The sequence below is a fragment of the Brachionichthys hirsutus genome, chromosome 1 (assembly GCF_040956055.1).
Source record: "Brachionichthys hirsutus isolate HB-005 chromosome 1, CSIRO-AGI_Bhir_v1, whole genome shotgun sequence".
NCBI classification, from domain to species: domain Eukaryota; kingdom Metazoa; phylum Chordata; class Actinopteri; order Lophiiformes; family Brachionichthyidae; genus Brachionichthys; species Brachionichthys hirsutus.
In genome coordinates this window covers 15,446,206-15,473,736 of record NC_090897.1, presented here as the reverse complement: position 1 = coordinate 15,473,736, position 27,531 = coordinate 15,446,206, and the positions used below count along the sequence as shown (strand labels likewise).

The window sequence follows — 27,531 nt, the reverse complement described above, 5'->3', positions numbered from 1 at the left end:
AATGAATGTTCTTCACGCACAGAAGGTCCCGCGCACTGTTCAGGTTTAAATCAGGAATGGCTCCAGGTGTGAGGTGACGTTGAAGGTGACGTCACGGCGTAAAAGTTGCTGATTCAGCTCGTCGCTCGCAGCGTGCGCGGGTTTGAAGGTGTTCTTGTTCGAGGCCGGACATTTATCGCTGTTACTCCACGGATGTCGGAGAACTTCAGAAACTCAGAAATGTGGACCCGCCGGTTGCGCTGTGGGCGGAGTTTAGAGTGAAACCCGAGGAGGAGCGGAGACTTCCGAAGACGCGCTTCACTGTTCAGCGGCCTGGACGCGCACCTGGACGTGCACCTGGACGCGCACCTGGACGTGCACCTGGACGCGCACCTGGAGCGCTGCAGCGTCCCCACGTCCAATCACAGGTGGACCAATCCGGATGGAGACGGACGCGCTCCTTCCCGGGTCCGCGGACGCAGCCTACGGCTCCCAGCTGGACACGGAGCGCGGCGCGGCCCCGGGCAGCGGGCGGCCGTCGGGGCCGCGGGCGTGGGGAGGTGAGTCGAGCGTTTGTGACCCCCCCCCCCCCCAGGTGTGTCTGCTGTTGTCCCACACATACGTCAGTGGCGTACTTTGCTACGTTACAAAGTAACGCGTCCGGATGTCGGAACTTCCTTAAGGCAGGAACTCTGAACGGAGTGAAGTTCCTTCAAGGCAGGAGGAGCTTTAGAGCGCTTCTCTGCTCTCAGAGAATGGCTGACTGGAACAGGCAGAAACCTGGATCTGGGTTTCCAGCACTGAGCTGGACAAACATTCATTACAGCTGGAGGAACGTTTCACTGCCAGATATGAGCCGGGCTGATTCCACAGAGTCACATGATGCTGAGCTCTGACACACACACGCACACGCACACACACACACACACACACCTGACACACACAGCCGACACAAACACACACATACCTGACACGCACACACTCCTAACACACACACACACACCTGAGACAAACACACACACACACACCTGACACACTCAAACACCTGACACACACATCTGAAACACACACGCACACACACCTGACATAACGCCCCCCCACACACACACACACCTGACACAAACACACACACACGCACACACACCTGACATAACGCCCCCCCACACACACACACACCTGACACAAACACACATGCACACACCTGACACACACACCTGACACAAACACACACACACACACACACACACCTGACATAACGCCCCCCCCACACACACAAACACACACACAAACACCTGAGACACACACACACACCTGACACACTCAAACACCTGACACACACATCTGAAACACACACGCACACACACCTGACATAACGCCCCCCCACACACACACACACCTGACACAAACACACACACACGCACACACACCTGACATAACGCCCCCCCCACACACACACACACCTGACACAAACACACACGCACACACTTGACACACACACCTGACACAAACACACACACACACACACACACACCTGACATAACGCCCCCCCCCCACACACACACCTGACACAAACACACACACACCTGAGACACACACACCTGAAACACACACGCACACACCTGAGACAAACACACACACACACCTGACACACACACACACCTGAGACAAACACACACACGCACCTGACACTCACACACCTGACACAAACACACATACCTGAGACACACACATCTGAAACACACACGCACACACACCTGACATAACGCCCCCCCCCGCACACACACACACCTGACACACACACCTGAGACAAACACACACACACCTGACACAAACCCACACACACACACACACACCTGACATAACGCCCCCCCCCCCACACACACACCTGAGACAAGCACACACCTGACACAAACCCCCACACACACACACACCTGACATAACCCCCCCCACACACACAAACACACACACAAACACCTGACATAACCCCCCCCCCACACACACGCACACAAACACACGCCTGTACAGACAGTTTGACAGTTTCCTTCAGTCTTCATGTGGGCGGAGCCCCAGTTTGAGGACCAATGACCAGATCAATGCAGCTCGCATACAAATGTGTTGCTACCTGGGGCTGAAGGACACGTTTCAAAGTCAGAGTTTAAAGAGCTCATGACACAGTGCAGCTTGTCAAAGTACGTGTTTGTGTACATTTATGAATTGAACAGACTTTTTTACGAGATAATATAACCTTTTAAAACGGTTAGCATCGCCAGGGGCTTCAAAACTACGACGCCATTCCGTGACGTCACCGGGAGAACGGCTCAGACCCTTCTCATAGTACTACTGATACTACTACTACTATGCTTTTGGCTTGTCCCGTGAGGGTCGTCGCAGCAAATCAACCGTCTCCGGTTCACCCTGTCCTTCGTATCCGGTATGACTTCCTTATTTCCGTTGATTCTTGTGGTAAATTTGGCCAATTTCTCAGGTTCTACAGGCTAAAACTCTAATAATATACTATGATGGAGGCTGTTCCTGACAGCCGGTCAGAATAGCCGGTCTGCTCTCCTGAGCAGTCCATCTATACCCTGTCCGACTTGTACAAGTTTGTTTGAAGACATTTCACATCTCATCTAAGCGGCTTCTTCAGTTGTGAATGACTGGTAGAGAGTTTAGATACTTCTACTCTTGTTGGAGCAGAAAACAAAACGAGGGGCCGAAGCCACAAAGGCAATCGGACTCGTGAGGAGTCGTTAAAGCCTGACTAATGACGACTCGGGAGTCAGTAGCATCCGTAAGGTTACGGTTTGCTGTCTCCCCACCCTCAGGTGAGCTGTTTTGTTGAACTGCACCCAGGTGTGGCTGGGGGATGTGGTTGTGGATTATCAACAGGCGACTCGTGCACCAAGTCCGCTCTGCATAATATGTGGAGACGAGCTAGCAAAAGTGGCAATGAAGCCTTTATAACAGTTTTAATAGTTGTAATAGTTTATATAAGTGCATAATATAATGTTTAGTGGTTAGCATCTTCATCTCCTCCACTTCTAGCTCCGCCTCCTGTCCGTTCCTCAGGGCCACTGTCTCTAAGCCGTCCATCATGGCTGTCCTCACCACTGTCTCTCAGCCATCCATCATGTCTGTCCTCACCACTGTCTCTAAGCCGTCCATCATGGCTGTCCTCACCACTGTCTCTAAGCCGTCCATCATGGCTGTCCTCACCACTGTCTCTCAGCCGTCCATCATGTCTGTCCTCACCACTGTCTCTAAGCCGTCCATCATGGCTGTCCTCACCACTGTCTCTAAGCCGTCCATCATGGCTGTCCTCACCACTGTTTCTAAGCCGTCCATCATGGCTGTCCTCACCACTGTCTTGTAGACCTTTCCCTTCCTCCTCGCTGACACTCTCCTATCACAGAGCACACCTGATACTTTCCTGCACACAATTCTTCACCTCCTTTCCACATTCTCTCCATCACTCTGCTCTGTTGACCCGAGGTACCTGAAGTCCTCTACCTTCTTTACGTCTATTCCTTGTAGCTTCACTGTCCCCACTGGGACCTTCTCATGTACACACATGTACTCTGTTTCACTCCTGCTGACCTTCATTCCTCTCTTTTCTAGAGCAGACCTCCATTTCTCTTCTCTACCGGCTCCCTGCTCTCACTGCAGATCACAATGTCATCTGCAAACATCATGTTCCAAGGAGCTTCCTGTCTCACCTCATCTGTTAGTGTATCCATCACCATGGCAACCAAGAAGGGGCTTAGAGCTGATCCCTGGTGTGTCCCACCTCTACACTGAACTCCCCTGTTACTCCTACTTCACTCCTGTGTAACATGTTAGATTAGTTAAAGTGGAATAATTACATTTGATTTGTACCAAAGTCTTTCCAGTAACCCGGAGTTCTTAGTTTTATTATTTACTTTGATCTGTTTGGTTGACGTGAGGTCTCACTGATGTGTGAGAGGCGATGGGATTCTTTAACATGGTGAAGTAGGGAACTTTATAACTCTGTCAGGCCCGTTTGAATAATTATAGACTTGTGCACTTGTTACTGTCGATAACACATAAAATACGCTTTGAATACTAAAGCAAACCTATTCTGGGCTAATTATTTTCTACGTACTGCTACCTGGTACTTGGTACTACTTTGTTAGAACCACATCCACTGCAGAGCTCACACACAATCTGTTAGCCTTTTGGGGTTTTAGTTGTGTTATTCATTGTTATTTTAGAAGGTGACTCCTGTTAGCTTGAGTCTGTTTCATTCGGCTAAAGAATAATGAAATGTCATTTTCTGTACTTTCTGTGATTTCTAAAGAACTCGTTAAACTGTTGACTGCGGTTAAAAGTGATTGATGAATGAATGGCAGATCTTTCAAGGTTTCATGTCAGGCCCATTTGAGAAACGACAATCTCTGTATGACTATTTCAGTCAGTATTTGAATAGTATTTGCTTTTGGACGTGGCAGCGTCCGGTGGATAGCAGCTTAATCAGAATGAGTGCACAGCGCCACCTTGTGGCCAGGCAGACTCCACACAAGCAGTGAGAGGCAGCCCAGCCCAGTCCGTGAACTGCTGCTCCACCAGTAAGGCTGAGGTTCATTTTCAAACAGAAACCAGCATCAGCGCCACCTTCTGTATCTCAGCTGTAAACGATACATGAGCAGGTTTGTTGGAGCAGCGACATCTCCTCAGCGTAATCTGTTCACAGCTCTGGGATCAGCTGCAGGAAAATATTTCACTCTGAAGCCTGGCCTGAACACAAAGTCCAACAGAACAGCAGAGGGAAGCAGTTATGGTGTTTGTTCTGTCTGACCCGGAGAAGAACCGGCGTCGTCACTTCCTGTTGTTGTCACCAGGACTTAAACATGCGTGTACACACATAAGAAGTATTTGGAGTTCACGCAGGCTTCTCGTGATTTTTGATGTACGAACCAATATTTGAAAAATGCCTACTGTTGATGGTGATTAATATATTTATTAGAATGTTAGCGCAGTACAAGTAGTCAAACAATAGTATGTATTACAGTACAAGTACAGTCAAACGGTAGCATGTATTACAGTACAAGTACAGACAAACATCCTGTATAAAATACTCCATTGATGCAAAATAACAATAAATTAAAAAGACACTATGTACAACGTAGGTGGACAAAAGGGGGGGGGATTGATCCGGAGAGAGTCGTGATGACTATCTCCGTTTCTGGCCCCCTGAAAGGTGAATTTTTAGGGCCGTTTTGAAGGAGGCCAAAGAGGTGCATGTTTGGACAAGTCAAACAGTTCCACCCTTGGGGGGGCAGTATTGTAAAATACTTGTTCTTCTTGTTGTGCTGATCCAAGCCCCCCCCCCCCCACAGATTCGTGTGAATGAAGGTCCTGAATCCATTCCTGCATCTGTCCCTTCTAGATTTACAAAACGACGCTGTACGGCCTCATCATTCCAGCATTCATTTCATCATTATTCACTTTTATATGACCCCGTTGATGATGTCATCAGTCGACTGACTCTCTGAATGGCGTCTCGGTGCTTCTAGATTGTGCAGCATGGAAGCTGCAGCGCTGCCGCTGGCGAAGGGCTGGCGCTGGAATGACGTGTCAAACGAAGCCACGCCTTAACCACAGGGCTCGGCTCCAATCCGTGACCTCTATATTTAATCAGTTTTGCCTTGAGAATCAACAAACTCGTTTCAGGGAGCCCATCCAACCAGTTGCACAGACAACAGATCCAGTCAGAAGGTCTCTCTCTCTATTGAGAGAGCATGCTGCCTGCTGCACAAGATGAAACAGGAGTGTGAGCATTGCAGCGTTCGCTTCTGGGGCATTATTCACGTTGTGTTTTTATCGTTCACGCGGGCCTGCCATGCTCTGTCTTCTCTCTGTCCGCAGATGAGGAGGAGCTCTTCATCCAACAAGCTGTGGTCTTCATCGAGGATGCCATACAGGTAAGCGTCTCTCTGTCGCGATGAAGGATCACAAAATGGACGGTTTAGTCGTGTAGAAAGGGCAGCTGCTCTCGGCTCAGTAAAACAATACGGTTGATAATAATATGAAGAGAAACTGCAGCGAGGTCATCGGGTAGCGGCGAGGTCCTCGGGTAGCGGCGAGGTCCTCGGGTAGCGGCGATGTCCTCGGGTAGCGGCGAGGTCCTCGGGTAACGGCGATGCTAGACTTGAGCTAAACAGCCCAATGAAGACGGAAGCAGAAGGTAGAAGAGTCCGGATGGTCTGTTCCAGTGGAGGAGGAGGAGGAGGGGAACACGTCCTCCTTTCGGCGCCTTCGTCGTGGTCTCCGAGTCGTCCTCGTGTCCCGGGATGAGGTGCCGGTTCCCCCGTAGTTACGATGGGCTGCATGCTGCTGGCTGAAGAGTTGAGGTTTGAGCAGAGGAGCCGGGTTCCGGCTCGTTGGGCTTCCTGTGTTTGAACCCGACGGTGAAGAGGACGAATCCATTGCGTTTTGGTCCTGCTCGGGATCGGGATCCAGGTTTCTATGGAACTTTATTGGAAGGACGCTTTGATCCAGAGGCCATTAAACTGTGATGTCGAGCTGGTTGGAGGTTAATTCAGGTGATTTTAAACTTAAAATTAAATACGTTAGTTTTTGTCGTGATGCTAAATATTATATTGATGATGCTGATACTCTGCGTGTGTATACTGTGGCGCTGATCCAGCACGAGTCCCGGTAATCTTAATTTAGTCGCGATGGGAATGAAGGTGACTAACGGCGGAGACGGAGGGCTCGTCGTTGACTCCTACGGTCGAGCTGATGTTTCCAGAGTGAGGATTGTTCTGTGGTTCCTGGGATCCGGGTCTGAGACGTGAGGACTTCCTGCCTTGCCATTTGTTCTGTTTCTCTGTATAATAATATCTTCTCTTGTTTCTAGTACCGGTCCATCAATCACCGGGTGGACGCCAGGTCGCTCCGCCTGTATCGGTGGTACTACTCCAGGATATGTCAGTGGTGAGCTCCCACCTTTTTAACGCCGGCGTTTAGGGCGAGTCTCAGTGCAAAACGATGTTGTCCTGTCAAAAGCATAAAACATTAACCCTCGATTGCTCACTCGGCTCCTGAAATCACTTGTTGCATTTTTTATAATTACTTTACTTTAATCTTCTGGTTTTAATCTGTGGTTTCAGTCAGTGGCTGCAGGTTTACTAAAGATCTGTAAAAGTTACATGTGAGGGAACCTACCTGACAGAGACGACTCAATCCTCAATATTATACTGGTATTGTTATATATTATATTATACTATCAGGCAGAAAAGGGTCAAAAAGAGAGCATTGTTAAACTGAAGAATCTCTGACCGGGGGGGGCAGCGACCTATGGAAATTAAGGCGTGTTCTGGGGCAATAGTTTTGGACTTAAACTGCTCGCTGTTTCACTAGGTGCGTTTACATGGACACATTTTATCGGATTAAAAGCCCAATTGGAATATAAATGCTTCATGTACAGACCTAAATCGGATTAGTCTGACCCAATGAAGCTTAATCCGATCAAGATTCTATCCCGATCGAGAGGGGTGGTTTACACCGATGAATGATCCGATCAGGGCGCATGAAAACACTTATCCCGATGTTTCGGTACAAGCCGTCCTTACTGCGCATGTCTGTGACGTCAGCTAAACGAGCTTCTGCGATTCCCGGAAGCTAGTTGAAACAGAGCGAGCAAAAGACAGAACTGGTCAATATCTGAGACAAACATGATGCCGGAGATATTAAAGGAGGAAACTAACAGAGAAAACGGGGAAAACATGAGAAATAACGCTGACGTTTCCAGCAGGAAAGCGCGGAGCCATGTTTTGTTTACAACGGAAGTCGCTACGGCTTCTTCTATTTCCGGTATATTTGGTATAAATTGCGCATGTCAAAATAATTTATATCCGATCGAAAGTGTAATCCATGAACACGCAAGTCCTAATCGGATCGATATTTATACTGGGTCCATGAACACGGTGCATCCGATCACAATTTAACTCTGATCGGATTAAAGATGTTCAAACGTAGCCACTGTGACTGTGGGATAAGCTAGAAGAAGTGCCACCTATGCGGTGCCATGAACTCTGAGTGAGTTCATGGCACCTTGTGGGCGGCAGCCCTTCTGTCTAAATGGCAACAGATTGGGGGACGTTGCTTCCTGTCCTCATGTCGCTTCCAGAATCCAACTGAAAAGTGACCTGCAGGGCGCGGCCGAGGAACGAGTGTGATCGATGGGAAGGGCTGCTGTTCTGGTGATGCTTCTGACCGCGTCTAACCGCGACCCATCATCTCTGTTGACCCAGGGGCTTAAGTTTAACCATTGCAGTCGTGCTGTTGATGGCGTTTGTCGAGCGCCCGTCCTCCATGTCCATTTCTTCGGACCTGCGGCTTCACTCCCCAACCTGGGAGCCGCCGTGTGGATTCACAGAAGCCTTTGAGATTGTCTGCCTCCTCATCTTCTGTCTTGACTTCACTGCCAAGGTAAGCACGGCCAGGGTGGGGTGGTGGGGGCTGCGTGAGCCGCCGCGCTCTGTCTGATTCACTGCATTGATCTGTCTCTTTCACAATCAGAGCTACCTGATTGGCTGGGAAGAATTCAAAAAGACCAAGTGGCTGATGGCGTACACTGTCGTGCTTTCAGTCTCCCTCGTCGACTGGGTGTTGTCCGTCAGCATGGTTTGTGATGAGGTGAGGCGTCTGTTGGCAAGAAGCTGTCGATGCACGGTGTGTGCGTGTGTGTGTGTGTGTGTGTGTGTGTGTGTGGGGGGGGGGGGGGTTGTGTGTAGGTGGGAAATTATCGAAGCTCCCTGCATTCACAAAGACTCATCTTATATTCCTCTGTTCGTCAGAGATTGAGAGTTCGGCGACTTCTGCGGCCGTTCTTCCTCCTCCAAGACTCCTCCCTGATGAAAAAGACCCTGAAGTGCATCAAGAGGACTCTGCCCGAGATAGCCAGGTGAAGACTCGTGGAACCGCCGCAGGTCAAGCCCGCGTTCGACTCGTCCTTTCAGCTGGGCACGCCCCAGACGTTCCCTGTTTGATTGTCTCTGTAAAGGTGAAGTTGCCCTCTGGCATGTTCCAGGTACTCTGTGTAAACTCTGTGGACTCGAGGGACAATTACAGGATAATGGCACGTTAAAACTGAATGGAGACATTGGGCTGTCAGGAGGACGTGAGTCACGCAGTCAAAGGAACGGAGAGAGAGAGAACGTCTCTCTACCAAAACGGAAGGAAACCGAGAACTAGGTTAACCTCCCCCAAGCAGCTCGTTCCCCTCCTAACTGGATCTACAACGTCCACATGGTGATCTGGATCAGCACCAGAAGGTTCTAGATTGTTCTTGGTATCTTTATACACCAACCAGGAAAAGTCGAAGTGAATCAGAGTTGATGTGTATTTTTAACTTGAATCCATAAATGAGTTTTAATGTTAAAATGTAGTATTTGTTCCTGACCTTATTCTGGATCAGAACCAGGAGACATGTTTCATGAGGGTTCATATCGGACCCCTTTATGACTGGGATTTCTGTTGAGTGAGTTCAATGCAGATTTTACAATGCAGTTACTGGTCATGAATTTTTTTAACTCTATTATAAGTAAATGGGAAAATCCATATGTTTTTGTTTTTTATCTAGATGGGTATCCGGATATCTCTAAAGATTTTATGGGATCAAAGTTAGACCAAGAACCATTTTCAGATTAAATAAAAACAATCAAGATCCATGCAGCAGTTTTTCTTTAATTCTGCAAACAGACGGACGGACGGACAAACACCTTCAAAAACAAAACCTCCTTGGCCGAGATAATAAAAAACAATAACAGCAACGTAAAATCACATAGATGGGTCGATGCTTTTATTGTCCAGGCTCTGTATGAAGGGAACAGAAGAGGGCATCAAGCAAAAGACATGGCGTTCCCTTTCAAAATAAAATGGTAAAACCAACCCACAACTACAAAATCCAAAAAAACAGGAGGACTTAAGGACCAAGATCAGGCTACAGGAGCAGTAAATGATTTAATTCTGTCCTGCCATGTCCTCTCTCTGCAGTGTCCTGCTGCTGCTGGCCCTCCACCTCTGCCTGTTCACCATGATCGGCATGCTGCTGTTTGCCAAAACCGAGGTCAGTCCAGGTCTTTGACTTAAAGGTACAATACTGACTGTAAGTACCGCTAGGATCTCCACACACGGCCGCTGGACCCCCCCCCATGATGGTAATAGATATCGGCAGCTGTGGCTCAGTTGGTAGAGCGGTTTGTCCAGTGACCGATGGGTCAGCGGTTTGAATCCCGGCTCTGACTGTGTGCACATGTCAAAGTGTCCTTGGGCAAGGCACTGAACCCTGAATTGCTCCTAGTGGGTCTGGCAGCGCTCTGCAGTGCAGCATTCACCCACTGGAGTGTGGGTGAATGTGAGGCCTAGCGTAAAGGACTGCTCTGAATGCAGGTAAGTCCAGTCCCGGAGCGTGCTGAGGACAAAGACGGTGCTGACCCAGCAGAGGTTTACACACTCACCTCTGGACATGAGCCTTCCACCAGAACAACATGGGGGGGTGCTGCTTCAGGATCCGTATGACCTGCAACAGCGGAGGGAGGCATGAGTTCTGCTTTCTGCCAGAAAATCCTGAAGGACAATATCTGCTCATGTTGGACATTTAGTGGTGAGAGGATTGAATGACTGAGTGAATTAACGAGGAGAGTCCAACTCTCCCTGTGTTTACATTAATCTTGCATCGAGAGGAACAAACCCAAAGAACCCAGATCACCATGGCGGTCTGAGATGAGTTCACTGAACAAAGAACGGCGAGGTGTGTTCCCTCTGGGACTGCCCGGAGACAAATTTGTATTTCGTGCTTTAAAGAGCTGAATAAATAATAAGGGGATATGGACAAAGTCGACCATGTAATGCATATCGTGTCAAAATCAAGCCTCGGGGGCCGAATGTGGCCCGCCACGTCACTTTTTGTGGCCCTCGAGAGCCGTGTGGTTTTGTTTTTGTAAAATGCTGCATCTGTCACATGTTCTTAGCAGCTTGCAACTGTTGGTTGTTCTGCAGGTCTGCTCCTCTCAACTGTGACAAAAGAGTTTTGAACTAAGATGATGTCATAACTTGTGTTTATTTATTTATCTACATCATTTACTTGAATACGTTTGGCTGTTGATCGATCTCTTCTGGATCGTCATTTGTTCCTGGTAACATGAAGAGTTCATCAAGGTCCTCCAGAACGTTTCACGTTATCTTGCTAACGCAGGCGATCGCATAAACTCTGCCTCACCTGGTGGGGGGGAGCTATCCAGATGTAATGTTTGTACTTTAACTTAAGTATGTAGTAGTAATAAATACAGTTATTTAGCAGCATGTTAAGGACTAGTTACATTTAATTTGTTACATTTAGTTACATTTACACTGTCACCGTTGCAACTGGCCCTTTGAAGTCTGCCATAATGCTGATGTGGCCCTCGGAGAAAATGAGTTTGACGCCCCCGATGTAACGGCTGAGCACAGATTTGTTACGGCCGTCAGTCTTTGAACTGCAGCACTCGAACAAACGGCTCGTGCCGTCCCACCGTTAGAGGAATGGCATGAACTTGGCGTTCTGAAGCTGTGGAGTGGCCCAGTCTGTCTGGACCTGAACCTCATTGAGATGCTGGGGGGGGTAAGAAGATCAGGTCACTGGTGTCCAATCATCGGAGGGAAACGACTCGATGTTGACTTTAATGTCTCTTTGTCCCTTTGTCCACTCAGGATGTGCAGAAGAACGGGGAGTGGAAGTCCTACTTCAGAAACATGCCGACTGCGCTAACGTCGCTCCTGGTGTTGCTCACCACTGCCAACAACCCAGACGGTACGGAACCAGTCTGCACTGGGCCGGGGTTCCTCGGGGACCGTCGCTGTGCTAACTGTGTTCCATCTGTCTCGCAGTGATGATCCCGGCCTACTCCATGAACAGGGCCTACTGCATTTTCTTCATTATCTTCAGCGTCATCGGTGAGCAGCGATTGTTTCTTCTGTCGGGGCTGATGCTGATCCAACGTTGATCGCTGCTTTTTTTTTTTTACCTTGTAGGAACGTACTGTCTGATGAACTTGCTCACAGCCATCATCTATAACCAGTTCAGGGGATATTTACTGGTAACTTTCATCTTCGTACGTCCTACATTGCTGTGGAGAATTTAATTGCCCCAATCTGTGGCCCCGGGGGGGGGTCGCTCGGGGCCACAGATGGAGTCGGGCCCACGGTTCTTCTTTGTGGTCCTCTGTTCAAACGTTCTCCTCCTCAAGTGATTCGAGTCCCCCCCCCAGGTCGGGGTCAGACATCACCTTCACACACATACAGGACATACACGATCGTCTCCCACGCCAACGCTTCATCGTTGGGAGCCGGTAGGCTGCAGCTCCGGACCTCTCTGTTAATGGGCCGCTGCTCCTCCTCCCGAGCCACAACCGGGCCCAGACTTCCTATGATGTCATGTATACGCAGATGAATGTGGATTTTCAGTCGGCAGCCCCTTTAGCACGTTGTTGTGCTGTTTTCTTCGGAGGTCATCCAAGCATTGGAGTAGATTGTCATCCGTCAGGTCCCGCTTCAGGACCTGCTGGATTCTGCTTCAGGAGGGTTCTTCAGGTCGACCCGAATGGTGCAGATCATTAAACACGCCTGGGCTCACTAACGCAAGGTCACCAGTCATTAGGTGAACCGCCCCACTGCTGCCGTGTAACAGAGCTACGCAGCCCCCACAGAGCCCGCAACAAAACCGAGTCGGGACCGATGAAGGTGCTTCTCACCAACCACGTCCTTCTGAGCACTCGGAGGTTGGATCTGGACCAAATGGACATCTGAAGTCCAGCTGCTTCAGTTTATGTATTCTTAATCACCATCTATCATTTTTCTAGGATCCAAATTTTCATTATTTCAGCCCGAGCGGTTAGTTTGTGACTATTCTAAGTGTTTACACACACTCTGCCATCTCCTTCATAATGAGTGATTCTTTTGTGAGAAGCTGTGTGTGCTTTATTTCTTCCTGTGTTCACTTCTACACAGTTAAACTGCATTGCTGTAGAAACATTACATCATCCATCTATGATGATGATGAATATATTTATTAGATAGAATGTTAGAGTACAAGTACAGTCACACAGTAGCATGTATTACAGTACAAGTACAGTCAAACATCCTGTCTAAGAGGAGCATTTCTAAAAAGCCCTTGCGGTCTTGTTTCTGTTGAAAGTCCTTCGTACATAAATCATCGACATTTAACAATAGAAATTTAACAATAGAAATAAAAATAAAACCAATATTAAATTACTCAATTTATGCAAAATAACATTAGAAAAATAAAACATAAAAAATATTTTTACACCGCAGATGCAAACTTACAATAAATCCCCCCACCCCACTGCTTATCCGGGTCGTGGAGGCAACGGTCTCGATTTCCAGACTTCCCTCTCCCCAGCTGCCTCCTCCAGCTCTTCGGAGGGAATTCAGAAGCATTTCCAGGCCGGCCGAGAGACATAATCTCTCATAAGTCTTCCTCCCGGTGAGACATACCCTGAACACCTCCCCAGGGAGGCGTCCAGGGGGCATCTATTCCGGATGCCCCCTGGAGACTGAGTTCCTCCTCCTGTCTCTAAGGGAGCCCCCAGCCACCCTGCAGAGGGAACTCATTTGGGCCGCTTGTATCCGGGATCTTGTCCTTTGGGTCCTGACCCAGAGCTCGTGTCCAGATGTGAGAGTAGGAACGCTGCATCGTCCGTCGGTCAACCTCATGCTCCATCGGTCCCTCACCTGAGACACCTCAACGCCTCCACCTGAGGCAAAGACTCGCCACCGGCCCGGAAACTACCTTAACATCAGCCCATTTTGCTGCATTAAATGTTAGAAATGCTCTTCAGATTTATTTGTTGTCTATAATGTATGGTTTTTAATTCCACATTTTAGCGTATTAAGGCCAGTCTGACTCTTTCTGTTCCTGTTTTGGCCCAGATGTCTGTCCAAACGTCCATCATCAGGAGACGACTGGGCATCAGAGCTGCTTTCCAGGTTCTCACCTGTCAGAGAGTTCAGGAGGCTGTTGAGTAAGAGACACACACACACACACACACACACACACGTTAATCAATGCATCTTCCTTAAAGTGTTACTTCATAGTGACCGTTTTAACTGGTATTTTAGGGTGCATGTGGGTGTCGATGTGGTGCAGGAGGTGATGACCAGGGTCCAGATGGAAAACTACTACCGAACAGCCATCGCCACGGTCTCACACACACGCACGCGCACGCGCATGCACGCACACGCACGCGCACACACACACACACACACACACACACAGGAGTACAGCTATCGCGTGATTATTGTGAATCCAATTTAAGGGGTAAAAAGCATTTTTTGCACTGGTTCAATGCAACAAGATGGTTAGATAGTGTCGATAATCAATCATAAACTATATAAATTAAGATGAGAGAGAATTGAATCTTTAATCCCGCCACATGCCCAGTCTCGCTCACCCAGGAATGTGTTCTTCACTCCCTCAGTATCCAAACCCGGGATCTTCACTGCTTGATGATCCCAGCTCTTGTTTTCCTGAATTTGGTAGTCATCACTTTCATCTTGCTGGCAACGAAGTGAAGCTGGTTGAGCTCCGACCAGCAGACAGAGGAGTGGGAATCTGTGAGAATGGAAGGGCAGATCCTGACCAAAGATCAACCCCAGATTCTTGACGGTGGTTCTGTTGAACGGCGAAACGGCATCGAGGTCACGAGAACAAAACATGAGATGTTTTGGGCCGAGAACCGCCACTTCAGTTTTATTCAAATTTAAATATTTAAATAGCTGTTGAGCTGTATGGTGCTTGGCTGTTGTCCCACTAGGGGGCGTCGGGCTTCACACCACAGTCACTTGAGCTTCCTATCGTGGACTGTTTGATAAGCCTGAAATTGAGTTCAATACATTTTTATTTCTATAATGCCAGATCACAACAGGAAGTCATCTCAAGACACTTTACAGGAGTAGCAGGGAAAGACAGAACCCAACTAGACCCACAAGAGCAAGAACTTTGGAGATGGAGGCAAGGAAAAACGTCCTTGGACAGAACCTGAGTCCGAGTGGGTGGTCATCTGTGTTGAAAGGTAGAAAGAGGGAGAGGGAGAGTCAAAAGCAGAGAGAGAGAGAGAGCAGGAGTATTGATTACTATGATGTTCTCTGTCTGCCTGACTTGGTGTTGGACGGTGATGATTACGTGTTCCCTGCATCCATCGTTATCCTCATTAGTTCCCCGTCAGGCTGGTGGAGGCTTCTTCCACTTGGAGAAAAATACAGCTTGAAAATTCACTAATTAATCTACACAGTTATTTTTCAGGTATTCACATTTACCGTAATACACATCCTCCTTTAGTTAATTCTTTTAACCAGAAAACCCTTTTAAAAACTACCAATATAAATTAGATGTGTCTTTCGCTCTGCCTTTAGGAGGTGCAGCTGCATGGCGAGGTGGGCTACATGGACCGAGAGCAGTTCAAGAATATCTTTGATGAACTGGACAAAGATCGCATTCAGGAGGTAGATCTATCGATCGATCGATCTACCTATCGCTCGCCCGTCTATTTACTCTGACTGTGTGTTCTCCTCAGCACCCTCCGCTGCCCCAGTACGACTCCCTAGCTCTGCAGCGACTCCAGAAGGTCTTCAGCCACCACTACCTGACTGTCCTCGGGAACGTGGTGGCTCTGGCACACGTCTTGGCCGTCTGTGTAAGTTTCACATGCACTCGCATGCACTGCTAGACGTTAAACGTTAAACCGCACCCTGCTGCGGCGAGACGCTGCCGGTTTGCACAGCCAACCACCACATTGGAGCTCGTTTTAAACGGTCTCCATGGTTGGCCTGTTTTAAATAAGAGCAGCGGTGCAGCAGTTACTGGTCATGAACAAACATTTAGAAACGGCAAATCAACACGCGACTCTGAGAAACATGCTCTCCGTGAGTTGAAGGAGTCGGGCTTTGATCACAAGTCATCGGTACCGTGATGAGACGCGTCTAGTCTTTAGACGCATCATTCTGTCTGGAGTTGAGGACTAGACTGTTTTTAAAACGCTCTACTTCACAGGTAGCCTCACTTCCACTGATGTGACCTTCGTTTGTGTTTCAGACCATCCTGGTGCTGAACTCCGAAAAGGCCACAGTGGACAGAGACAACTACATCATCGAGGTGAACAGTTAGGAGGGTTGTGGTCCTCGGGGGGGGGGGGGGGGGGAGTTTGTGGTCCTTTTGGTCAGAGGTCCCCAACCTTTGTCCTGCCACGGACCCGTTTCATGCCGGGCAATCTTTTCGCGGACCAGGGGGTAATTAAATTTAAAAAAGGAATATAATCTTACCAATAAACTTTATATTATGCACTTGCAATAACTATTAAACAAGTATTACACCAGTATCTATCACCATTAGTTGTAGTATCAATAACTGCTTCTGTCCTTCATGTTCACGTTTTTTTGTTGAATAATTTCCACATTCTTGCCTTTTAATCCAGGATTCTTGTTTTTTAATCCAGGGTTCTTGTTTTTTAATCCAGGGTTCTTGTCTTTTAATCCAGGGTTCTTGCCTTTTAATCCAGGGTTCTTGCCTTTTAATCCAGGGTTCTTGCCTTTTTAATCCAGGGTTCTTGCCTTTTTAATCCATGGTTCTTGTCTTTTTAATCCAGGGTTCTTGCCTTTTAATCCAGGGTTCTTGCCTTTTAATCCAGGGTTCTTGCCTTTTTAATCCAGGGTTCTTGTCTTTTTAATCCAGGGTTCTTGTCTTTTTAATCCAGGGTTCTTGCCTTTTAATCCAGGGTTCTTGCCTTTTTAATCCAGGGTTCTTGTCTTTTTAATCCAGGGTTCTTGTCTTTTTAATCCAGGGTTCTTGCCTTTTAATCCAGGGTTCTTGCCTTTTAATCCAGGGTTCTTGCCTTTTTAATCCAGGGTTCTTGTTTTTTAATCCAGGGTTCTTGTCTTTTTAATCCAGGGTTCTTGTCTTTTTAATCCAGGGTTCTTGTCTTTTTAATCCAGGGTTCTTGTTTTTTAATCCAGGGTTCTTGCCTTTTAATCCAGGGTTCTTGGTCTCTTTGTGCCGAAGCAGTTTTGAACCCTTCGTTCTCTCGTTAATGAAGTTATTCAGCTGTAGATAAACCGTGTTTTAATTCTGACTCCTGGTTTGTCGGTTAAAAGAAGTTTTCTTTTCTTCCTCCTCTTCCTCCTCAGGCGGACTCTCCCATTAGCAAAGAAGCTCTCCAAAGACGTTTGTTTTTTATTAATTTTCGCTAGTTTACGTCTGTTTTTTAAGTAACGAATCACGCGACCAAGAAAATTCACAGGAGAATGTTACGTTGGAGAAATATTTTTTCAAAATAAAACATCTTTTAGACGCTAATAATCGATACAATGGAAATTGTATAAATTAGTTGTTCTTTCTGTGCGGACCGGTAACAAATGCCTCACGGACCGGTGGTTGGGGACCACTGCTTTTGGTGACCTCCCTCCTGTCTTAATAGGTTCCTCACGTTAGGACAAACACGAATATATCACAATAGACACCTGGAAACGTTTGATGACCCGCGAGGTCACACTGTCCACTTTTACACAAACGTATCCAAACGTGTTTCACATTAGCTGGTGAAGAGTGAACATGGAGCCGACTGTTCTCTCTCTTTCCCTGCCAGATCATCAACCTGTGCTTCATCCTTTACTACCTGTGTGAGATGTGTGGGAAGATCTTTGCTTTCGGTTGGAGAGGCTACCTGTCCTATCGGAACAACATCTTTGATGGATTCTGCACCGTCCTGCTGTTGGTAACTAACTCTCGTTTATTAAAGGGGACAGTCCAGAAGAGAGGAGGGGAAACGGTGAACCTGAACCCTTGCGTGCACAGAGTGGAAAAGATGGTTAACAATCAGTCTGACAAAAGTGGGAGAACAGCTAGAAATGAATGCATGAATCCCAGAGTAGCCTTGGATCCCGCGGGGTACCAGAGAACAGCTACACCATGAGGTTCCCCTTGGGATTAATAAAGTATTCCGACTCTGAACGACGTTTGAAAATAGTCATGCTCAAACTGTTCTGTACTTGCCAGCATTTAAAATCTGGAGAGTAGTTATCTTGTTTTAAATGTTGTTTACTTGTCATTTTATTGACTTATTTCTCAGTTATTTTAATAATTTTCCTAACAATTCAAATAGTCTTCCTGCATTAACAGATAACGTTGCCTCTCGTATTTTAGCTTCTCTTTTTTTTACAGTGTTTGACTATGAAAATGACACGCGAGCCCAACTCCCTGATGCTAAGCCGTTGCGGTGTGCCGTGTCTACAGGCAACACTACGAATTCAACTGTCCAAATACAAGAAATAATTACTATTTCATTCTTTTATTGACCTGGACCACAAACAAATGAACGTATCTGCCAGTACTGTAAGATAATTTCACTTGGCTTTAGACATTCCTGCTGATTTTAACTAGTCTGCCAGTCCATCTTTATTGTTGTTTTGATGAAAACGTCGCAAAACCAGAACTACAACTAGAAAACGACAATCAGAGATTGCAGACCCCGCCTCCAAAAGACTATTGGATCTTGTGAGACAGTAAACAGGGCTTTCGGATCAGAGGGGCCAAACCTGCTCTAGCTTGCTGCTCCGGAATGTACTACAAGACTCCTTCTGGACTCTTTTTCCCATCATGCCATTCGTGTCCCTCCCTCTTAAAGTGGCAGTTTACAGCACAGGCACAATTCCAGATGTAAAAATAATTCTAGAATCTGGATCCAGATCCGGATCAACGCCATTCTTGGGGAGGACCGAGCCACGGACAGAACCTTGCTTGTGTAAAAATTTCAAGTTGATTGGGTTACTAGTTTTTGAGTTATGCGCTCGGACAGACAGACAAACAAACAAACAAACAGACAGACAAACAAACGCACCCAATTGCAATACCCTCGTCTCCTCTTCGGCGAGGGTAAAAAAGCCCAATTCTTCTTAATCATCAAAGCGTTGTTGTCATAATTTCTGTGTTAAAAATGACGAAATCAAGCACATAATTATCCAAATAATAATAATAATAATAATAATCCCCTAACCCTAGAGCGAGGTCTGTGCATTTTCATTAGACAGAAGGTTCAGCGGTATTCTGTTTTTGTCCTATCTCTCTCTCTCTCTCTCTCTCCTTCTCAACCCAGCCGGTCAGACAGGTGGCCGTCCACCATGAGCCTTAGGTTCTGTCCAAGGTTTCTGCCCGTTACAGGGAAGTTTTTCCTTGCCTCCGTCTCCAAAGTGCTTGCTCTTGTGGGTCAAGTTGGGTTTCTGTCTTTCCCTGCTACTCCTGTAAAGAGCCTTGAGATGACTTCCTGTTTGATCTGCCTATAGAAATAAGTTCTATTAAGTTATCTTGCTAATAGACAAACCAACGCCGGTGATTCCATAACTCTCGTGTCGGCTGAGGTAAAAATAGATCAACAAAAATCACCTGGCATACCCAACACAATACACAGTCTATAAATATTTAGTATACCAATATGTATCATATCTACAGTATAAATGGCCTATACGTATGCAAATATTTAAGAAAATTGACCACAGAAAATGTCGGCCAAGTTATTGGTCAACAGGGTTTCATTTAACGACGAAATCGTTTAGCGACGGGGTCTTCAGAACGTAACTGAGGTAAAGTCGGTACAACAAGAACTGGACTCGGTACCAGCTCGTCAACAAGGTCACCATAGGATGAGAGACCAAGAGGTTGTTCTGTAAGGAAATGCTTTAACGGGAACACAATAGCTACAGGTTGTAAGTACTTTTAAGTGATAGTGAGAGTACTCATAAGTGGACTTGTGGACGTAGGAAAATAGATATTTAGACCTGTGTGTGCATCAGATTTAAAGGTGATGTGTGGATGTTTTTACAATTTGTTTACGCTGTATCCATGTAGATTATTTACACAGTTCATGAAGTAAAATCTTAAATAAATATTTGATCTGTGTATTTATCATATTATGTTTGCTCCCCCCCCCCCCCACCAGGTTCTACTCATCACTATATACATCACCTACAAGAGTCCTTTATCTCAATCGTAAGTTTGTATTGTCTTCAAGAAAAGTAATGTTTGTATTCAACTCATTTGAATGGACTCAGTCAGGAGACTGCACAGATTCCATCAACAAAGTCTGATGAAGATCAGTTCAAAAACAATTCTGAGACGCACACCAGGGCCCCATGGAGCGTTACGAAATGCTGTTTAATTATTATACTAGTGGTTTAGTAATAAAGAGCAGGCCCATACAGTCGGCCCAACCATAAAGCCGGTTAACTACACCTCCTAACGTGTGTGTGTGTGTGTGTGTGTGTGTGTGACGACAGGGAGCGTCTCTTTCATGGTCTCCTGTCTCTTTGGGAGATGATTCGTCTGGTCAACATGCTGATCGTCTTCCGCTTCCTGCGAATCATCCCAAACATTAAGGTATAGGTTAGCAGCGTGATGCTAAGCTAACTGAACCTCAGCGCTCCGGTGACGATGCAGATCATTCATGATAACACAACAGCACACACGCACGCACGCACACACACACACACACACACACACACACACACTGCTGGAGTCAACAAGCCTTGTTAGATTCACCTCGTGTGTTTGATGTGCCGCTCAGCTAATGTCGTTGGTGGCGAGCACGCTGCTGGACCTGGTGAAAAACCTCAGAGCCTTTGCAGGGATACTGGTGGTGAGTAACCGAACCTCACCTCACCTAGCTGAGCTTCACCTGCGATGTAGTTTCCCCTAGCGTCAGTGGAGACCCTCCCCTCATCACTCTCCCTGAGCAGGTGGCGTACTACGTGTTCGCTATGGTTGGGATCTGGCTGTTTGAGGGAGCCATTAAACCTCCACAAGGAATGAGGTAGAGTATGAACTTGTCTACAATGAGAACAAGCGACGGAGAAACGGAGACATAGGCGCTTTAATTGGGTAATGTAATGTAGAATCAAACACATTTTGAAAAGATAATGTTGAATGAGATAATAATTCTGAATCGGACCCATGAACAATCAATAATTCTGAATCGGGCCAATGAACAATCAATAATTCTGAATCGGGGCCAATGAACAATCAATAATTCTGAATCGGGCCCATGAACAATCAATAATTCTGAATCGGGCCAATGAACAATCAATAATTCTGAATCGGACCCATGAACAATCAATAATTCTGAATCGGACCCATGAACAATCAATAATTCTGAATCGGACCCTTGAACAATCAATAATTCTGAATCAGACCCATGAGCAATCAATAATTCTGAATCGGACCCATGAACAATCAATAATTCTGAATCGGACCCATGAGCAATCAATAATTCTGAATCGGACCCATGAACAATCAATAATTCTGAATCGGACCCATGAACAATCAATAATTCTGAATCGGACCCATGAACAATCAATAATTCTGAATCAGACCCATGAACAATCAATAATTCTGAATCGGACCCATGAACAATCAATAATTCTGAATCGGACCCATGAACAATCAATAATTCTGAATCGGACCCATGAACAATCAATAATTCTGAATCGGACCCATGAACAATCAATAATTCTGAATCGGACCCATGAACAATCAATAATTCTGAATCGGACCCATGAACAATCAATAATTCTGAATCGGACCCATGAACAATCAATAATTCTGAATCGGACCCATGAACATTTTACTACCGGTAACTTGCACTGTTCTGTTTGTACTGCGTGATTACACTAGTTTTACTGCTGCTAATACACGTCTGTGTATTCGCTCCTGATGCTGCTGCTTTTGTGATGTGTTCTGTACTCGTGTGTGTTTTATAACAGTGTATTTTAGCCTAGCGCTGTAGCTAGCATCTGTTATTGTCATTACCTGCATGCTGCACTGAGCCCTCACTGAGGATGGTAACAAAGCGATCCGATTGTGACTGTGTGTATTTCTGCTGTGTGTATTTCTGCTGTGTGTATTTCTACCAGTGTACTGTCCAACGGCAGCATGGAAAACATCACCTCCAACGTTAGCATGGAGTGTGGCACCTATGAACAGCTGGAATACTGGCCGAACAACTTTGACGACTTTGCTGTGAGTATCGGCTTTCACCCTTCTGACGACGAAGAGCTCCGCCCCTTCCTGTGCAGTTGAGATATGTTTTTAACACTTTTGCGTGATTATAAATTATATAGCTCGTTCATACTTGATGATGAGCTTTTACTCTCCGCGTACGGAATGAGGCCGCTCGGCTGTTTCATTTATAAAACAGCGGATCACAACAGGATTAGCAGGGAAAGACAGAACCCAACTTGACCCACAAGAGCAACAGAGGCAAGGAAACACTTCCCTTTAACAGGCAGAAACCTTGGACAGAACCTAAGCTCATAGTGGATGACTATCTGTCTGACCGGCTGGGTTGAGAAGGAGAGAGGGAGAGGGACAAAGACAAAGACAGGGAGAGAGAGACAGAGAGCAGGAGGAGACAAAAACAAAATGTAACATCTCGTCTGCTGAACAAGATACTGACTAAAGAGCTGCTATCTAAAGCTATGAATGCTAATGCTAGCGATGTGGACATCAGTGTTGAGGGACACAGGTCCAGGTTCTGCAGCAGCATGGACAGAAGGACCTCTAACCCAAATCTTCAGTTCCAGTCATCGGCTACACAAAAATGTAGAAAAGTCATTGCACTCATGGGGGCAGCATGGTGGCGCAGTGATAGCGCTGTGGCATCACGGCGAGCAGGTCCACCTGAGGACCTGAGATTGTCCTGCGTGCAGTTTGTGTCCTTCCGGCTCACTCGATACTGGATACGTTAGATAGGTAGCGTGGATGCCCGTTTGTCTTTCCATGCGTCCCTGGAGACACGTACAGAAAATAAATGGATGAATTTAAGCGCTTGATTTATCAGCGGTCTACTTCTGTAATATCTTTCCATGTATTATACTGTTCTGTTTATCTGCTGATGGGTTCTGGGCTGCTTTGTTCTGCTGAGACAAAGAGAAGCAGACTAAAGACAGACGTCCTTCTGTCCCTCATCTCTGCCAGGCGGCCATCGTGCTGCTGTACGATGTGATGGTAATCAATAACTGGCAGGTCTTCCTCAACGTTTACACCAGATTCACCACAGGGTAAGATGAACGACTCTCCGCGTACTGCAGCCGAAGCTGATTAGGATGACGCTGAAGGTTTGTTTCTTCGGTTGCAGGTGGTCGAAGATCTACTTTGTGTGTTGGTGGATCACCTCCTCTGTCATGTGGGTCAACTTGTTTGTGGCGCTCATTTTAGAGGTCAGTTCTCTGAGATACCGAGCTGGATGGGTCAGATTAGGAATTAATCCCATTTCAAATCTGATGTTTCACAATTTATGTGATCTACAATGTCTTTATCTGATGTTTTCATTTTGATTTGGAATCAGGAGATGCCGTCATTACCTCCGCCGAGACGGAGGTCATGTAATCGACGTCCTTTGTTTGTCCGTCCGTTTGCAAGATAACTCAAAATGTTCTGGAGAGATTCTAATGGGATTTTCAGAAAATGTTTGGAATGTTACCAGGAATATATGATACAATTTTGGTGATGATCCCGAAGTTTGAAATGTTCAAATCCTTTACTAGTCTTTAAAGATTCTCCAGATAATAGTGGTAAACATGGAGGAGTGATCAGGTGCAATGTGGATTGGGTGGCAGCCGACGGCCCGCTCCCCGGGCACAGGACATGAAATGTTACCTCGCTGGGAGGGGAGGAGGCGGAGCTTGTGAGGGAGGATGAGCGGTACCATCAAGATGTACTTAAGGAAATGGAGGAGCTGCTATATTGTGTAACGGGTGTAACACGCATGATAAATAGAAAAACATTTGACTATTGGTGGCAAGAGAAATGATAACCAAGTCTTGGCTCCAAGCCCCGCCCCCCAACACTGGAGCTATTGGCAAGGTGGTTTGAGCTCCATGTAAAAGTTGATCAGTTTAATGAGCTTCAGGTCCCTGTGATTAATCCCTTTGGCTGGTCCGGGGTAATTGATTCAGACGTGGGTCAAAACGGGAAAGCTTCTTTTTTGTATATCGTTCTCTCTGACCTTGTCTTTGTGTTTTTGTGGGATGTGTAGATTGATTGATAACTCAGGAGTGGCTTTCGTTTATATATTCTATGTGTACCAGTGAGGTTTGTGGCTGGTGATAATCTGACTGTGCAGAGTGCATGTTGCCAAATGTCCAGCTAACTGTTTGAATAGAATAAACGCAGAGGGCTGCAGCAGGAACGGCGTCCGGCATAAAGCTTTGCCAGACTTAAGCACGCGATTGAAGCTTGGTTTGCTTTGATTTGGGACGGGGCGAAACAGGACGAAGAAGATGGCATTAAGACTAAATACGTTATAAACACACGTGAAATACATCACTCGGGTCGTTTTCACACCGGCCCAAGAGGACTCGGTTCCATTGGGGAGCTGAAAGTCCCAACATTGTTGCATTTATAATTTATTAAAGTTCTGCTTTCACATTGTGGTTTCTCACGCGAAGCGAACTTTCAGAGCAGCATCACATGGCTGAAAGGGGTGCTCGTCGATTGGACAAAGTAGAAGGGGAAGTCCCGCCCTCTCGCACGTTTGTTTTGGTTTGGAGTGCACCGGTGACGGCTGCTGCTCATTCAGGGAGGGAAAGGTCATTTTGTTCTGGCCTAAATCATAAATGTTACACAACGCTAGTCGTTTATAACAAAGACAACGTCGCCGGGGATCAATAGTCTGAAATGAGGGACGCTGTCCTGCAGCATCTGTTTGAGACAGAAACGAGGGACGCTGTCCTGCAGCATCTGTTTGAGACAGAAATGAGGGACGCTGTCCTGCAGCATCTGTTTGAGACAGAAAAGAGGGACGCTGTCCTGCAGCATCTGTTTGAGACAGAAATGAGGGACGCTGTCCTGCAGCATCTGTTTGAGACAGAAATGAGGGACGCTGTCCTGCAGCATCTGTTTGAGACAGAAATGAGGGACGCTGTCCTGCAGCATCTGTTTGAGACAGAAAAGAGGGACGCTGTCCTGCAGCATCTGTTTGAGACAGAAATGAGGGACGCTGTCCTGCAGCATCTGTTTGAGACAGAAATGAGGGACGCTGTCCTGCAGCATCTGTTTGAGACAGAAATGAGGGACGCTGTCCTGCAGCATCTGTTTGAGACAGAAATGAGGGACGCTGTCCTGCAGCATCTGTTTGAGACAGAAATGAGGGACGCTGTCCTGCAGCATCTGTTTGAGACAGAAATGAGGGACGCTGTGCTGCAGCATCTGTTGGAGACAGAAATGAGGGACGCTGTCCTGCAGCATCTGTTTGAGACAGAAATGAGGGACGCTGTGCTGCAGCATCTGTTTGAGACAGAAATGAGGGACGCTGTCCTGCAGCATCTGTTTGCTATTTTGACCAAAGACTGGCACAGATATTTCATATAAGGGCCTGAGAACTGCGTTAACTTGTGGAAAAAGGGTAGAATATGTCACCTTTAAATCTAATTTAATTAAATGCATCTGGAGCAGCTCTACCTGACATGTTCTGCTGCGTGTACGTAGCACCATATAATAATAATAATAATAATAATAATTAATAAATGTGTCTGATGCAGAAATCTCCCATCTTCTTCTTCTGTGGTGCACAGAATAAAAGCTCTGCATCCCCGTCTTCTGGGGAATCTTCTCAGCAGCATATTAAGCAGGTCCCTATGACGACCCTCTCTCTGACGGAGCTGCGCCTCGCCCATCTTCTGTCTCAGCAGCTCGGACCGAAGGAAACCTGTAGGCGGCGCCGTTCAGCGGATCTGCGCTCGCTCGACGCTGGACTTTCAGCACAGAGCTGAAGATAATATTGCGTGTCGTTCGGCTCACGGGGCGGACCGAACCGAGACGCCTGCATCCAGCGGTCCGATGCACACACATGTACTGTTGCACCCCTAATCAATACTTCTGTTCTTTGTCTCACAACAGAACTTCATTTATAAGTGGGACCGCAGTCACAGCTGTTCAGTAGCGGATGTGGAGAACATCAGCTACGAAACATCTGTCCAGCTCATCTTTAAGTACGGTCGCTCTCCGCTCGATTCCACGTCGGCCATTAAAGTGAGTCTGAATCCATCAACTGCCGATCTCTGTCTGCAGATCGCAGATCCAGGAGCCGACGGAAGAGGAGCTGGTGTGTCATCTACACAAGCACCCCCACTTAGACCTCCAGTGGTGACATGTGCACGCGCACACACACACACACACGGCCAGAGCACCAGGACTTACTTTCTTACCTGCTGTAGAGTCAAGACACCTCTTAATGACTTGTCACGTGTCATTGGTTCTGTTCCCGCCATTCTTCTGCGCTGGTTTTTAGCTGCACACAGCGATCTGCCCGGAGGCTGGAATCGTATTCCTGCTTCCAGAGATACTTCAAATGCAAATATATGTACATCCCTAATGTAGGAATAAAAGTATCACAGAAAGAAATTAACAAATGAAAGTAAAGCTGAATGAAATTTGTCACATTTATTACCTTATATTTGGCTTTACTTCCTGATTGCTTAATTTATTTCTGATTATTTAGTTTACTACTTATTCTTTTACAGATTTTGTCTTTTTAATCCTCCTTACTTTCCGTACTAAACTAGTCTGTAGTATCTTTAAGAGATTATGTTCCGGAAATTAATCCGTGTCTCATCAAAACTCTCAGGGCAATCTGGACAAGTCACAGACGAAATGGCCTCACGCCGGATGCACTTTAGCAAGTCCGCTCGAGATGTACTAGGAAGGACTCTTTACTGCCATCATGTGGCTGCACTCGTTACAGGGACATGTGTGAGCCTTGATGGACACGCTGTCATGACAGCAATATACTATAAAAATATACAAACTAAATTCTTAGTGGTGCTCTTCTGCCTGTCGCCTAGGAGACGGTCGGGCTCGTAGAACGTTAACTTATGCTACAGGAGCAGAACGATGACGAGAGCTGCTCTGCTATGCTCGTTTCTCAAGGGTTAGCCTTCGCTGGGTGTCGTCGCTCCAGTACTCGTACCTTAAAGGGACCAGAGGTGTCTGTTTCTGATGCGTGCCGTTGATCCCTCGACTTGTCTAAAGTTAGACGATGAGACGCGTATGAGACGGTGCACCGCCTGAGACACGTATGAGACGCGTATGAGACGGTGCACCGCCCGAGACACATATGAGACACGTGTGAGACGCGTCTGAGACTGTGCACCGCCTGAGACACTGACCAATGCCATATCTGTAGAACATTTTCGTGTGGCCTATAATCTGGGACTGTTGGTGTTGGTGAGGCTGCATGCTGGATCAGCCTCCGTCCACTGGGTGGCGAGCAGCTCAGTGATATGTCTTCATATTTTTTATGTGAAAGGGAAAAAGGCTCACTTTGTGGCTGTTTTGATGTTACTTTTATAAAGATGTATTTTCTGTAAGTCAACGTGTGCCTTGGTATTTATAAACGTGTTTAGCGGAATTAGGATTTGTTGGAATAACTATTTTCATTTTACAGTGTTTGGTAATAAATACGTAGCAAACGGTCAACGGTGTGTGATTCT

At 46.7% G+C, this 27,531-nt stretch overlaps 1 protein-coding gene across 1 annotated transcript; it reads left to right on the top strand.

Annotated features, from left to right (window-relative positions):
- Positions 1-421: 421 nt before the first annotated feature.
- Positions 422-27,509, top strand: tpcn2 (two pore segment channel 2). The gene is made up of 25 exons (XM_068738372.1): positions 422-539; positions 5,866-5,921; positions 6,860-6,936; positions 8,256-8,433; positions 8,524-8,640; positions 8,802-8,908; positions 10,000-10,072; positions 11,695-11,794; positions 11,872-11,937; positions 12,016-12,080; positions 13,933-14,024; positions 14,122-14,203; positions 15,415-15,504; positions 15,576-15,695; positions 16,094-16,153; positions 17,640-17,768; positions 19,986-20,035; positions 20,323-20,422; positions 20,610-20,681; positions 20,782-20,855; positions 21,955-22,060; positions 23,018-23,100; positions 23,178-23,259; positions 25,940-26,031; positions 26,111-27,509. The coding sequence occupies exons 1-25, from the start codon at positions 422-424 to the stop codon at positions 26,187-26,189; spliced, it is 2,268 nt and encodes a 755-aa protein (XP_068594473.1). The 3' UTR covers positions 26,190-27,509.
- Positions 27,510-27,531: the final 22 nt, after the last annotated feature.

Excerpts from the sequence above, each read along its gene's own strand:
- tpcn2 (XM_068738372.1), top strand. The coding sequence starts at position 422 with ATGGAGACGGACGCGCTCCTTCCCGGGTCCGCGGACGCAGCCTACGGC. Across the intron at positions 5,922-6,859 it reads TCATCGAGGATGCCATACAG|TACCGGTCCATCAATCACCG; the intron begins GTAAGCGTCTCT and ends TCTTGTTTCTAG. Across the intron at positions 11,938-12,015 it reads CATTATCTTCAGCGTCATCG|GAACGTACTGTCTGATGAAC; the intron begins GTGAGCAGCGAT and ends TTTACCTTGTAG.